The sequence below is a fragment of the Eretmochelys imbricata genome, chromosome 2, assembly GCF_965152235.1.
Source record: "Eretmochelys imbricata isolate rEreImb1 chromosome 2, rEreImb1.hap1, whole genome shotgun sequence".
NCBI lineage: Eukaryota > Metazoa > Chordata > Testudines > Cheloniidae > Eretmochelys > Eretmochelys imbricata.
In genome coordinates this window covers 71,754,393-71,768,197 of record NC_135573.1, presented here as the reverse complement: position 1 = coordinate 71,768,197, position 13,805 = coordinate 71,754,393, and the positions used below count along the sequence as shown (strand labels likewise).

Below are 13,805 nucleotides of genomic sequence, written 5' to 3'. Positions count from 1 at the left end.
TACTATAGTCTATTTGACTGCTGCTTCATTGAAAACTGGATTTCTGGCTTCAGAATTTTCAGACCTTTGTGGGAAAGTGAGTGAGTCTTGAAGTCAGGAAGCTTCTTCAAGGAATAGCTCCTTGCTGGTCCAGACAGCACTTGAGGATCGGACTGGTCCCCTTTAGGATGCTCCTGATAGCTGACCGTAACAGTAGCATGAAGGGTACCTTTGCCATCTGCTGTATCTTCTACGATATCTAAGTTAGCAGCAGCACAAAATGACAAGGTATACCATTGACAAGGTCTGGGGGAATGTACAACCCTTCATGCAGTGCCACGTAGTGAAGAACCTTTTTTGTAATTTCAGTCTCTAGGCAGAGTACTTTGTCATCGTAGTCAACGGAGAAGCCAATGCTGTGCATCAGCTGCATGAGGAATTTGCTTCAGGTTTTGGAATGAATTGTTAAGCTAACAGCCACTTAGAGAGAAAGAAATTCCACGTACAGTGCACATTTGTCGTGTATGTGTCGGAAACCTGCCTTTCACTCAAGCACTCATATATGAGGCTTTGTGATAACATGGGATCCTTGTGCTCCCCTTCCTTTCCATCATACTTGCCTGTGCTGAGGTCACTGCAATCACCAGTACACCACTTAGAGAAGAAGTACAGGTCCTTTTCAGGTTTGGCATTAGCTATGGAACCCTGAAACGCCCATATACTGCAGGACAAAATGCTTTTCCATAAAAATGTAACAGCTGCAAACAGTCTTCATACTACTGTTGACATCAGCATGTTCTGCTTTTGATGATGATATATCTTTTTCAGTTTTTAAGGATATGTGCTATGATTGATTTCTGCAAATAGGATTGCTAAAAAGTATGTCTCTATCCCACAGTTCATCTTCAATAAGTGCTTTAAGAGCCTTTCTGTAGCGACCGGAGCATGGGCAGTCAAGCCTAATAGTTAGAGTCAGGTGCCTGGAACCAGAGTCAGGGTTAGGGCTGGAGTCAGAGTCAAGTGCCAAGCTGAAGGTCAAAGCCAGAGTCAGTGGTACAGCGTAGGAGCAGGGGCTTGGAGTGAGGCAGGAAAGTAGAAACAAGGAACAGATTGGGGTCTGGAATAAGGAGGACAGGAACCAAGAACAGGCATGGCTCAGGAGTCAGGCAGGGTCTGTAGTAACAGCCAGCCAAGGATTCATTGCCTGGGCAACTTCCTGAGCCTCTTTCTGGTTTAAATAGAGTATCCCAGCGAATTGGTGGAGCTGGACTTTCCCTGCCAGTCAGGAGCTTTGGGGCCAGGGAGCCTTTGCAAGCTAGAGCTTCACTGGCCCCCTACTGCACTAGTTCAGGTGAACTGCTCGAAGGCAACTGTGGTCTGAGCCCGGCCTGGGTTTGAGGTCCATGATCCCTCACATTTTGTTCCTCTTCAATTCCATTCAAAGAAGCTATTTCTCTGTACTTAGCCTCTATATCAACCAATGGCACTGCTTTCCCATCCATTAGCGCTGTGACTCCAGCTGAGTCACACAGTTTGCAGTAGTAAAATCAGTATTCGTTTCTGTTCCTTTTACCTTTTCATGCAAAGCATTTAACACAGTCTTGATATAACACTTGATGTGATATGCAGTGTCGTATGTGTGGGCATCTTTTGGGTCAATACACCCACTTAATTTTACATTTCTTGCAACATTCTCATTAAGAGCGACTGCTTCCTACAGTTTCTCACCTGTCTTGAAACTGTGCTTAATTGATGCCATTGCGCTTCTGGCGGAAGAAGCAGGTATTCCTCTTGAAACACATACCATGGGACCTAGTATAAGGTGAAACATGCCCACAGCTGACACTTGTCCTGGAATCTTCAACTTTTTACTGGTGCTTGACATAATTCCTCTCCAACCTTGCCAGATGAGTTTATGGGTGCACTTCTTATAGCATGTAAGGTGCCATTGAGCATAGTATTTAACCAGATCCTCCACAGTGGTATTCTCCAAAAATTTGGCTACTAGTCAGTGCTGTTCGTCTCCCCATTGATGCCTAAAAAATCATCAAATTCAAAGTAAAACCAAGGATTTTGTTCTAAATTACTTTGGGATTGTAATGTATTATGTTATGTAATGTATGTTATGTAACTATGTGCTTACTGATTGCAGATAGTAATTTTTTGCTGTATGCTGACATGTTAACAAGTGCCTCACTACAACACTATTGGCATCATAAACAAAGCTGATAACCAGTACTACTGAACCACTTCCTTTTTGCCAATGATGGCAAATCAACTTAAAGTACTCCTTCCATTTATAGTAACCTGTAACATGAAAAAATTAATCAGGCAGCATGTTCTGAGCACTAATTGATAACTCGGTAGTGTTGGGATATGTTAGGGTTAAGTACAACAATAAGCTGCTAATGTGCTGACATGCTATCAGGGGACAAAGGCATATGTAGGCAATATTTTTGTGTCTAATACATAAGTTACAGATTGTTTAGTATTACTTTGTCTAATACATAATTTACAAATTCTTCAGTATTTCCTTGTCTAAAATATAAGTTGTCAGATTCTTCCCTTCTCTGTTGCTTATAAAGATGGATAAGGATGCAGCTGAAAAGGAGACTTCAGGAATCATAGAATCATAGAATATCAGGGTTGGAAGGGACCTCAGGAGGTCATCTAGTCCAATCCCTTGCTCAAAGCAGGACCAATCCCCAATTAAATCATCCCAGCCAGGGCTTTGTCAAGCCTGACCTTAAAAACTTCTAAAGGAAGGAGATTCTACCACCTCCCTAGGTAACGCATTCCAGTGTTTCACCACCCTCCTAGTGAAAAAGTTTTTCCTAATATCCAACCTAAACCTCCCCCACTGCTCTTGTGTAAAATGTTCTTTGTGTAAAAGAAGGTAAAAGGAATGTTATCGTCCCCTTCCTCCCTTTCCCAGCTACATAAACAAGCCCTGGCTTAGGGCCCTTTCCCCACCCTCCCCTGAGAACTGTTCACAGGCCCTCCCTCCCTCCCCTGAGAACTGCTGATGAGGGAGATTTATGGCAACAAATTGTTGCAAAGAAATGTATCTTCGAGGTAAAAGTAACGTGTAATGCTATAAGTAATAAATAGGGGTGGGTTTACTAACAGTGGGAATTTCTATTACTTAATAAGTGTTTTGGGGGTATTGTAACAAATTTAAGTGTGTGCATACTAATCTAAAGAAAAAAAGTGTATTGTAATCAATTCAGTGCTTACTGAGCAATTGGGTCCAGGGGAACAAGTATCACAATAAAGGATTCCATCTACTCAATCCGCCTCTGGGTCAACCTGCTTCTCTTCTTCTAACAAGTAGTATCAGGTTTCAGAGTAACAGCCGTGTTAGTCTGTATTTGCAAAAAGAAAAGGAGTACTTGTGGCACCTTAGAGACTAACCAATTTATTTGAGCATAAGCTTTCGTGACCTACAGCTCACTTCATCGGATGCGTACTGTGGAAAGTATAGAAGATCTTTTTATACACACAAAGCATGAAAAAATGGGTGTTTACCACTACAAAAGGTTTTCTATCCCCCCACCCCACTCTCCTGCTGGTAATAGCTTATCTAAAGTGATCACTCTCCTTACAAAGTGTATGATAATCAAGTTGGGCCATTTCCAGCACAAATCCAGGTTTTCTCCACCCCCCCCACCCCCCCACACACAAACCCACTATCCTGTTGGTAATAGCTTATCTAAAGTGATCACTCTCCTTACAATGTGTATGATAATCAAGGTGGGCCATTTCCAGCACAAATCCAGGGTTTAACAAGAACGTCTGAAGGGGGGGGGGGTAGGAAAAAACAAGGGGAAATAGGTTACCTTGGATAATGACTTAGCCACTCCCAGTCTCTATTCAAGCCTAAGTTAATTGTATCCAATTTGCAAATGAATTCCAATTCAACAGTCTCTCGCTGGAGTCTGGTTTTGAAGTTTTTTTGTTGTAATATCGCAACTTTCATGTCTGTAATCGCGTGACCAGAGAGACTGAAGTGTTCTCCGACTGGTTTATGAATGTTATAATTCTTGACATCTGATTTGTGTCCATTTATTCTTTTATGTAGAGACTGTCCAGTTTGACCAATGTACATGGCAGAGGGGCATTGCTGGCACATGATGGCATATATCACATTGGTGGATGTGCAGGTGACCGAGCCTCTGATAGTGTGGCTGATGTGATTAGGCCCTGTGATGGTGTCCCCTGAATAGATATGTGGGCACAGTTGGCAACGGGCTTTGTTGCAAGGATAGATTCCTGGGTTAGTGGTTCTGTTGTGTGATATGTGGTTGCTGGTGAGTATTTGCTTCAGGTTGGGGGGGGGCGTCTGTAGGCAAGGACAGGCCTGTCTCCCAAGATTTGTGAGAGTGTTGGGTCATCCTTCAGGATAGGTTGTAGATCCTTAATAATGCGTTGGAGGGGTTTTAGTTGGGGGCTGAAGGTGACGGTTTGTGGCTTTCTCTTATTTTCTTTGTTAGTCCTGTCCTGTGCCCACATATCTATTCAGGGGACACCACCACAGGGCCTAATAACATCAGCCACACTATCAGAGGCTCGTTCACCTGCACATTCACCAATGTGATATATGCCATCATGTGCCAGCAATGCCCCTCTGCCATGTACATTGGTCAAAATGGACAGTCTCTACATAATAGAATAAATGGACACAAATCAGATGTCAAGAATTATAACATTCATAAACCAGTCGGAGAACACTTCAATCTCTCTGGTCACGTGATTACAGACATGAAAGTTGCGATATTACAACAAAAAAACTTCAAAACCAGACTCCAGCGAGAGACTGTTGAATTGGCATTCATTTGCAAATTGGATACAATTAACTTAGGCTTGAATAGAGACTGGGAGTGGCTAAGTCATTATGCAAGGTAACCTATTTCCCCTTGTTTTTTCCTACCCCCCCACCCCCGACGTTCTTGTTAAACCCTGGATTTGTGCTGGAAATGGCCCACCTTGATTATCATACACATTGTAAGGAGAGTGGTCACTTTAGATAAGCTATTACCAGCAGGAGAGTGGGGTGGAGGGAGAGAAAACCTTTTGTAGTGGTAAACACCCATTTTTTCATGGTCTGTGTGTATAAAAACATCTTCTACACTTTCCACCGTATGCATCCGATGAAGTGAGCTGTAGCTCACGAAAGCTCATGCTCAGATAAATTGGTTAGCCTCTAAGGTGCCACAAGTAGTATCAGGCAAGGGCCACAATTTAACTTCGCAAGGGCTGCACGTTTGACATTCCTGTATTGAAATAAAGCATAAAAAACATTTTCTTGAATATATATGTGCATAATTGTTCTAGTTTGCCGTGTTTGGTACCATTGTGTTTGTGGGAGAAAAGGGCTTTTGAATGATATCCAGCTCAACCCACTTCTGATCACAATGTATTATCAAAATTTTCACTAACCAGAGTTCCTGGAGCATGCCATAGAGGGTGATTTCAAGCTGCTCCAAGATATCGTCAGAGAATCTTGCTAGCATGGCAGTATCTTCAGCCTGAATCTATTCTTCTTGTCCTTCCAGTATAGGAGGTGCTCATTGTAGAGGCTGGGAGATGGGATATTATGTATCACGGCTTCAGGCAGATAGCCAATGTGCAGTGAGCTCAGGTGATCCAAGCCATCAAAACAAAATCTTAGAGCTATTATCTGCTGACACAAGTTAGAGACAAGAGCTTGGTGAATTTTTCAGATCAATAGTTTATTCAGTTTGGTCCTGGGGAAAAAAAATCACGCTGGAGTAAAGAGGTGGTCCGACCCAATAACTTTTAGTCCAGTTAGGGCACTCAGCTGGGATGTGGAAGACCCAGATTTGAATTTCCAATCTGGAGCAGGAATTTGAATCCACATCTCCCCACTCCCACATAGGTGCCCTAACCACCACCAGAGGCTATACTCTCTCATGTCTCCTTTTGAGTATATTTCATTTTTCATAAAATAATTGAATAATCATTGGGCCAGAAGGATTAAGAGAGACTCTATGGGTGGTAATGGCACTCCCCTGGGACACAGGAGACTCAAGTTCAAGTCCCTGCTCTGATGTTTCTTGAAGTATTTTATACAAAGTGGAACAGTTCCAATGGGAGAAATAGAGATTCATTGAAAGTGTTCTTTAAGTCATCTACCAAAAATAACCTAAAATAAAACAGGTGAAATGAGGTGCTGCTGTTCAAGTGTGAATACTTTGCTTGTATATAGTATTTCAGATATTTTTGTGATGCACTCACCTTTTCTTCATACCCTATCTCTGCTTTTCTTTCCCCTATCTCAACCATCTTCTGTGTCCTCCAAATTATAACTCTCACTGAATGACAGCCTTGAATTTTTCTGTGATTTTCAAAGCAATCTTCAGGTGAGGAATAACCAATTCTAAATGGGTTGTAATTGTATAGACTTGGGATTTGTACAGCCTAATAACTCAAATTCTGATGGCTAGATTCCTAGCTCAAAGTACTAAAGTAGCTGTATACATTATATGACCAGCACTGTTAACCTCATCACGTGGACCATATTTTTAAATCTGTGGTGTCATTCTCTTTATATAATGCCAGTTTTTATAGAAACTGAAATCAGATTTTAGAAAACAACAAATCAACCTACACAAGTCCTCTTTCTCTGTGTTTGAGAGAAGATGTTTATTGCCCATGTCATTCATACTCAGATGCTTGAGTCCACAAATATACATTTACACACTTGAGACGTGTTGTCTTCTCTTTTACTTGGTCCTGTCAGTGTATATTTACTCTGAGAGTTATCCCAATTACTGTACACAGAACTTGCACAACAAACTTAATTTCTGCTCTGCTTTCACTCTTTTGCACACACCTTGTTACCAAATTAGATTTTCCCCTTCCATAGAACTGATGGATGTTTGGTGTAGTATTTGGTTGTGTTGGGAGAAGGTTATTTAGTAGAGGGATAGACAGAAGGCTGGCATCCATAGGAGGGCAAAGTTAAGGTTGAGGTGCTCAGTCTGTGTTGAGCAGTAGTTGTGGTAACAGTAAGGTGTGTAATTGTGGATGGACAAGTACTGTTGGGTGACTTTTATCTGGCAGCAGCTGCATATCAACCCTTCTCCCTTATAGGATAGGATCAGTCAGAAAAATGTAGCTCCTGATGGAGAAGCTTTTATGTGTTCCTGTTTCCATCAGTGAAGCTTGCATGAATCTGTGCCTCTCACTAGTCACATTTGTGTGCCTTCAGCACCGATCAATCAGGTTTGTGTGCATAATGCATAAATCTTCAATTATAATGTGAACAATAGATAAAGATGACCCTAACCTTTAAACAAACAAAAACTACCCATTGTACTAGATCTGTTCAAAATCCACATCTTTACCAAGTTTTGTGTAGATAGACAAACTTTTAAAGAGTTTTTAGTTACCAATGAAAAGTAAAACTGTCAAGCAACAAATTCATCCAGAGTCCAAATTCAAAGACTTCTTATTCATATGTTATTAAGAGAAACCAAACAAACACTACGTAGGACATAAAAACTAACCCCGTATGACATTTCACACCAAGTGGCGACCTCCTTTTAAAGAAACACAAGAATTTTGTCCCCTTTTAAGCACATTTTAGAATGCAACCCTCACTAGGAAATCACTGCCAGGTAGCTGCATGTTGGTATGTTCATCATATACGTTTTTCTTTTTCCTTCAGTGGTTTAGATGTGGAGTTTTCATTGGCCCTTAATTGACTTATGGGCACAAGTCCCATAGAAAGTCAATGGGAGTTGTGCTCCTAAGTCACTTGTGTTGTTTTGAAAACCCTTTAGGTCTTCATCCATTCATTTTCTCTTTGTGTCTCTACAAATGCTGTGGTAGATCATCATAACACGATACTTTCTCTCCTTTCTTATATGTTGTGATAAGCAGTGAAACCATTAACAATGTTTACCTTCTAAACTATTGTTCTTTATATCTGAGTTAGTACTCATTGATATGAATGGTGCAGTTTATACCTCAAAGCTATGTATAGGGGACTTGCTTCTGAAAGCATAAAATGGTACATTATTAAAGATACTTGGATCTTTTAAAAAAATTAGCATTCTTATGCTTTTGGTGACTGAGCTATACATACTTTATTCACAAAACATTTCTAATTAGATTATCTATTTACATATATGTTGTGTTTTCTAACTCGATTTTTATTGAATATATAAATGTTTTAATAGATTACTATCAACCATTGTAGAACCACTTATATCTTTTGAGTGCATTATGCAGGATTCTGTATCGTAACTTGTTCTGAGGTGTATTTCTAAAATCACAGCAGCGCCTTACATGAAAAGAAGTGTAAGAAATAAGAAAAATCCATCTGGTCCCCTCTATAATTGAACATTTTTCATTGCTTTCAACATCACCTTCCAGTTCTTTACTATACTCCCCTACTCTCTCCCTCCCCAGAAACCAGAGTACCAGTAGGTGGCTCTTGAACTGTGCTTTAGTTGCCTTCCCTGTAGATTTTTCCACATTATTCTTGTTCAACAGTTCAGCCCAGGTTCTGTAGTTTTCTCATTTTAGTCTCCCTTTTACTATTGGGTGAACGCTTCCTCATTGGGAAAAAATTACCTGTCACTTTTACCAATCCCTTTTATAATCTAAAAAGCTTTTCCTGGATTACCACAAAATATCTTTTTAAGTAAGAACAAGCCTCAAGTCCTAGCCTTTCCACATATTTAGTTTTTTTGAAAGCAAGTGTTAGTGTTTTATTGTATTCTGCCCAGTAATTCTGCCTTCCTCTCCACAGTAATGCAAGGTAACTGCTATTAGCTTTCATATGTTGTGATCTGTGAATTAGTAACAGATTAAAATTAGTCAATAGAGTAACTCAGATCTAGTTACATTTTATTTAAAGGGATAGTAATTATTATATCCTATTGGGCATTCTTAGGGCAATACTCATCAGGGTTAGTCTATGTGATCAATATAAGTATCTAGTGATCTTTCAAGTAAAGTTGCAAATGCACTTACCTGGCAATTAGTCACTGATTCTTAGGGTATGTCTACACTTGCAGAGTTTTTGCGCTGTAAGTTTCACAGGTGAGAGGGAACTAGTGAAAGTAAAGCACTAGTTTGTGTGCTCGCTGAATTCCTCAGGCGTCAGAGAGTGTTTACGTTAGCAGCACTTTCACCGAGGAGAGGAGCACTCTAGGGCAGCTATCCCCCAGTGCAGCTCTCTCCAGTTTGACGGGTAGGGGGAAGGGGTGTGTGTGATCATGGGGCATCCTGGGTCCCTGCCCAACCTCCTCTCCCCGAACACTGACAAGCTCCAGTAGCTCAGCATTGCTCCAAGCAGAGGATCTTTTGCTCCCTGGAGCAGGCATTGTCACCTGGCCAGATAAGTGAGCACTTGTCAAGAAAACAGGAAGGGGAGTTTCAAAGTTCCCGGGGCTTTACAGGGGGATGGGTGGATGTCTGTTTACCTGGCAACAGAGCTTCTGGCCAGAGTGGTCACCTAGGCACCATGGGATAGCCTCCGGAGGCTAAAAGTCTGTTTAAACAGGAAGAACGTGTCTTCACTTGCACATCACCACAAAAGCATCACCTGTAAGAGCTGTACGCCTTTCGTGGAGGTGGTTTTCTTTTTGCGGTGAAATTTCTGAGTTTCACTGCAAAAAGTCATTGGCAAGTATAGATGCTCCCATGGCTTTTGCACAAAAAAGGGACTTTTTTCGCTTTAAATGGCAAGTGTAGACACGCCCTTAGAGTTAACAGTTTGGGAAAGACGCGAACAGTACAATTTAGAAGTAGAACTGACAAAACCAAGAATAAATCAGTGTTTTCCCTAGTTCACAAATAATGAAAAAGTTTGTGTGTTCAAACTAATTTTTATTGCACATTGACAGTGTTTATGCAGGTGAAAAGTATCATTCATGTTGTTGATGGTGGCAGGAAAGACTATAAGTAAGATTGGCCCTGATAAAAATCATTTTCTCCCTGATTGGTGATCAGGGACCATCTTCTGTTGATCCCTGGGTGGTGATCTGCTGACAGAAATCCCTCTGGGTCTTCTATTTATTTTGGGATACATGAATTCAGGTAAGCTCTTTGTGTGCCCCATGACATCCTTCCTGCTATCCATCCATGAGCAAAATTACAGTGTAATGTAGTATAATTCTCAGCAGCACTTAAATTCAATTAATGCTTTTTAAAATGCCTGCACATAAATCTGAATCAGTTTTTAATGATGCACAAACCAAGATTATCAGTTGTCCCCCTTTCCTCTAAGCAAATGATTGAAACCAAGGCTGTCTCACTGCCGTTAATTATTATTATTATTATTACAAATATACAAGAACTTTGACACAAATCGTTTAGTTCTGTGGCATCAACATAACTTATATGTCTTTTGCACCCTGATCCTGTCTATTCATTCCTGCTTAGCACTTTGGAAAATGCTGTTGTAGACCATCATAACATGATTCTTTCTCTCCTTTCTTACATGCTTTGATGATCAGTGAAACAGTTAACAATGTTTACCTTTTAAACTATTGTTCTTTATATCTGAGTTAGTACGCATTGATATGAATGATGCAGTTTATACCTCAAAGCTATAGCTTCAGGCTCTTTGCAAACTCAAGTAGACGTCTTTGCACCTCAGATAATATTTAGAAGGCTTTCTTCACAACCATAGCAATTCAAGATTTTGTTTTTAAAGAATAGAGATGAAAGAAAAGCTGAGTTTCTCGAGAAGAACTGAGTCTGTCCACACCTCGATCATTAACTATTTTGGGGGGGGAGGGATATTCCACAACTCATATGACGCTGCTTTAAAGCATTGTTGTCTTCACATTTTCTTAAGTTATTATATATCAGGAAATTTAACAAGGTTGTTTGACTGCTCTCATTTGCTGCATGGAGTTTGGAAACTCTGATTTGCTGGCAAATGGTGTGAAAACAGAAAGAACTGGAACTTCCTGAACGTTGGTTGGAATCTTTAGTTAAACCTCTCGTATGCATTATGATACATTCCTTTATTACATGATCACATACTATTTTTTCCACAGAATCCCTGCCTAATTTAGTGTACAGGGTGGATATACAAGGGGATAGAATTAAGGTTACACAAACAACCATAAATCTGGCATTTCCTAACTTTTAAGTGCTTTAGTTTGTAACCTAAATAACTTTCTTTTAATGTAATATTTATGAATAATAATAACAGCAGAATCTTTACAAGGTCTTAATGAACCTCACAGGTACCTGTTTGAGGCCCATGAACAATGAATCTTTTCAGGGTTACAATTACCGAAACACATGTGCTAACTGATAATATTTATGCTAATGCACTGAAAATGTAATGTCCAGTAATGATAATTATGAAGCATATAGGAACATTCAGCTAGTAAGATTACTGAATTGACTTGAAAAATTCTCAGACTATAATATAATAATTCTCAGACTATAATTCTCAGACTATAATAATAATTACATATTAAATTAAATTAAATCTTAGTCTGTTGAGAAAAAAAACAGGGAAAACTATATGCTTTGTATTCATAATACCTAGTATCAATATAATAAATATTTCAGTGTTCCAGTGTAGTATTGGTTTCTGCTCTTGAGTTTTAGGTATAATTTAATTGTACTTGCAGAAGTAGGGGTAGAAAAGGAAATGGAACCCTACTTTATTATAGTGAGTGTTGGTTCATGTTGCAAAGCAGCTTCTATGACAACACCCTGTTTTCTCATGCTCAAAGCTTTCTGAATTTCCATTCTTGGCTTCCATCTGAAAATAATTTTTTGTTGGAAAATTGGAGTAAAATCCCTGGCAGAGTGGTGACAATTCACTTCTCCCAATGTTTAAAAACAAAAAACACTCTAAACAGATTTTTTTTAAAAAATAAAGCACAGATGGCAGATGTGTGAAACTTGGCATAAACTTAGTCATTTTAGTTGAGAATTAGTGATTTGGGGAGTTGAGAAAGAACTCTGGAGCAATTAAAAATTCACTTCTGAGCATGGCCAGATTTTATCTGCTCAGATTTTAACAGAGATTAATGAAGACCCACCCATTTATTACATCACTGCACAATCCCCCGAGCCGGGGTTTCTACTTTCAGGCTTTTTCAGCATTTGGCACAAGGTTGTAAATGTTTCATTGAATTACACAAGGCAAAATTATCTAGATAAGTTATCTATCCCTCAACGTCATGGACAGGAGAAAATTACAGTCTTAAAAATATGAGAGATACAGTCACTTTGGGGGGATCTGGCAATTTTTGTTGACTCTACAATATTCTCAGCATTCTTAAAAAAAATCTATTCTAGACACCCTAGAAATACCGTCCAGAGTGATCAAATAAACAGTCTGTAAACGGACCCTATATATTGCTTGGCAATGTGGAAAAAAGAAGAAGCCATCAAAGTGTTCTCTTTTTCTCCTTTAATTTACACTGAACTAGATGGACTTTTACATTTCAGTGGGAATTTTGAATGTATTCAACTCAGAAATTCAACCATATTTGCCACAATGCACAATTCTTTATGCATGGAGCAAGTTCAGTGTTCAACTTCCCACCATGAAAAAGAAAGCCAGCCATGTTAGTAACCTTCTGTCATACAATTAAGACCACTTATGTAAGCTCAGTAACGGGGGTGCCTTTGTGATGTATTGTTTTGTTTCTTATATTTAATCTCTTTGCTTTCACTTTCAGGAGTTGGAATTTTCCAATCTGTTTGCAGTCCTTCACTGCATCCACTCATTCTTCGCTGCCAAAGTGGCTTGTTTGGACCCATTGTATGTAGGCAGTCAAGCTGCCACATCTGCTGTTGCCACGACTTCTGGTACTGGCAAATTAAAGTATACTACTTGACATCTTGCATTTCGGCACTGCCACTTACCAACAGAACATAACAATGTATAAATATTAATCAAATTTAGACCTTTGGGGAACTGCGAACATGGAAACCAATCCAAAAGGCAAGCCATGCCTCAGTTTCAGCAGAAAAATGGTCACATGGGATCATACATTCATCTCTGTTCTGCAACTCCAGTAAATAATCCTAGCTGAAACCCTGGAATAGGATGGATATGCTTTTAGTATGATCTGTTTGTACTTACATAGTGCTTTAAGCAACACTGGAGGCAAAAGGGGGAAAACGATACAGTGAAGCACTTAAGTATTTAATAAAATTTTCAGCTGTCTGTAATAATACACAACTAGAATTGTCATTTACTTGTTTTCAGATGTTTTTATATGACAACATACATAGCTCTGAGTATGAACGTAGGGCAATATCATAATAGTATAAATGACACAACAGCAAGCAAGAGGCATATTGTTTGTGACAACAAGGAGATAAGCATGAAAGGGCATTTGTGTAAGTATCTCCGCAAAGAAGAAAGCACTTTAAACACTCTTGTAAATTCATACTGTTTTCCTATTTGGAAACCTGCTATTGTTGTTTATTTTGTTGTCATTCTGTTCTAATAGTAATGATAAAGTTATAGCCATATTGGTCGAGCACATAAAGACAAATATAATGGAGAAACTTTTACAGACACAGGACCCTCTTCAAGTCAAAATAGGTGGGATATGATTTTGATTTCAATTATAAATTAAGTACAAGTTAGAGACAGATCTGGTACAACAGTTGCTTTGTTCATTCTCCTGTTTTAAAGGGAAGGAGGTCTTGTCAGCTAACGGTATTTGTACAGAAAACCTAAGTATTGAATTTTGTTTCAGACATACATCTAGCGGATTGTTTCAATATGTAATGTTGATTCCATATGATAAGCAAGGAGGCAAGAACTCTGTTCCACTCAGGCTCTTAATAAAACAGGCACT

General features: G+C 39.4%; 1 protein-coding gene across 1 annotated transcript in view; it reads left to right on the top strand.

Moving 5' to 3' along the window:
* SNTG1 (syntrophin gamma 1) overlaps positions 1–12,830 on the top strand; it is a 242,913-nt gene extending 230,083 nt beyond the window's left edge. The window contains exon 17 of the mRNA XM_077808685.1: positions 12,672–12,830. Coding sequence (XP_077664811.1) covers positions 12,672–12,830 — 159 coding nt within the window. The remainder of the gene's footprint in view (positions 1–12,671) is intronic.
* The last annotated feature ends 975 nt before the right edge of the window (positions 12,831–13,805 follow it).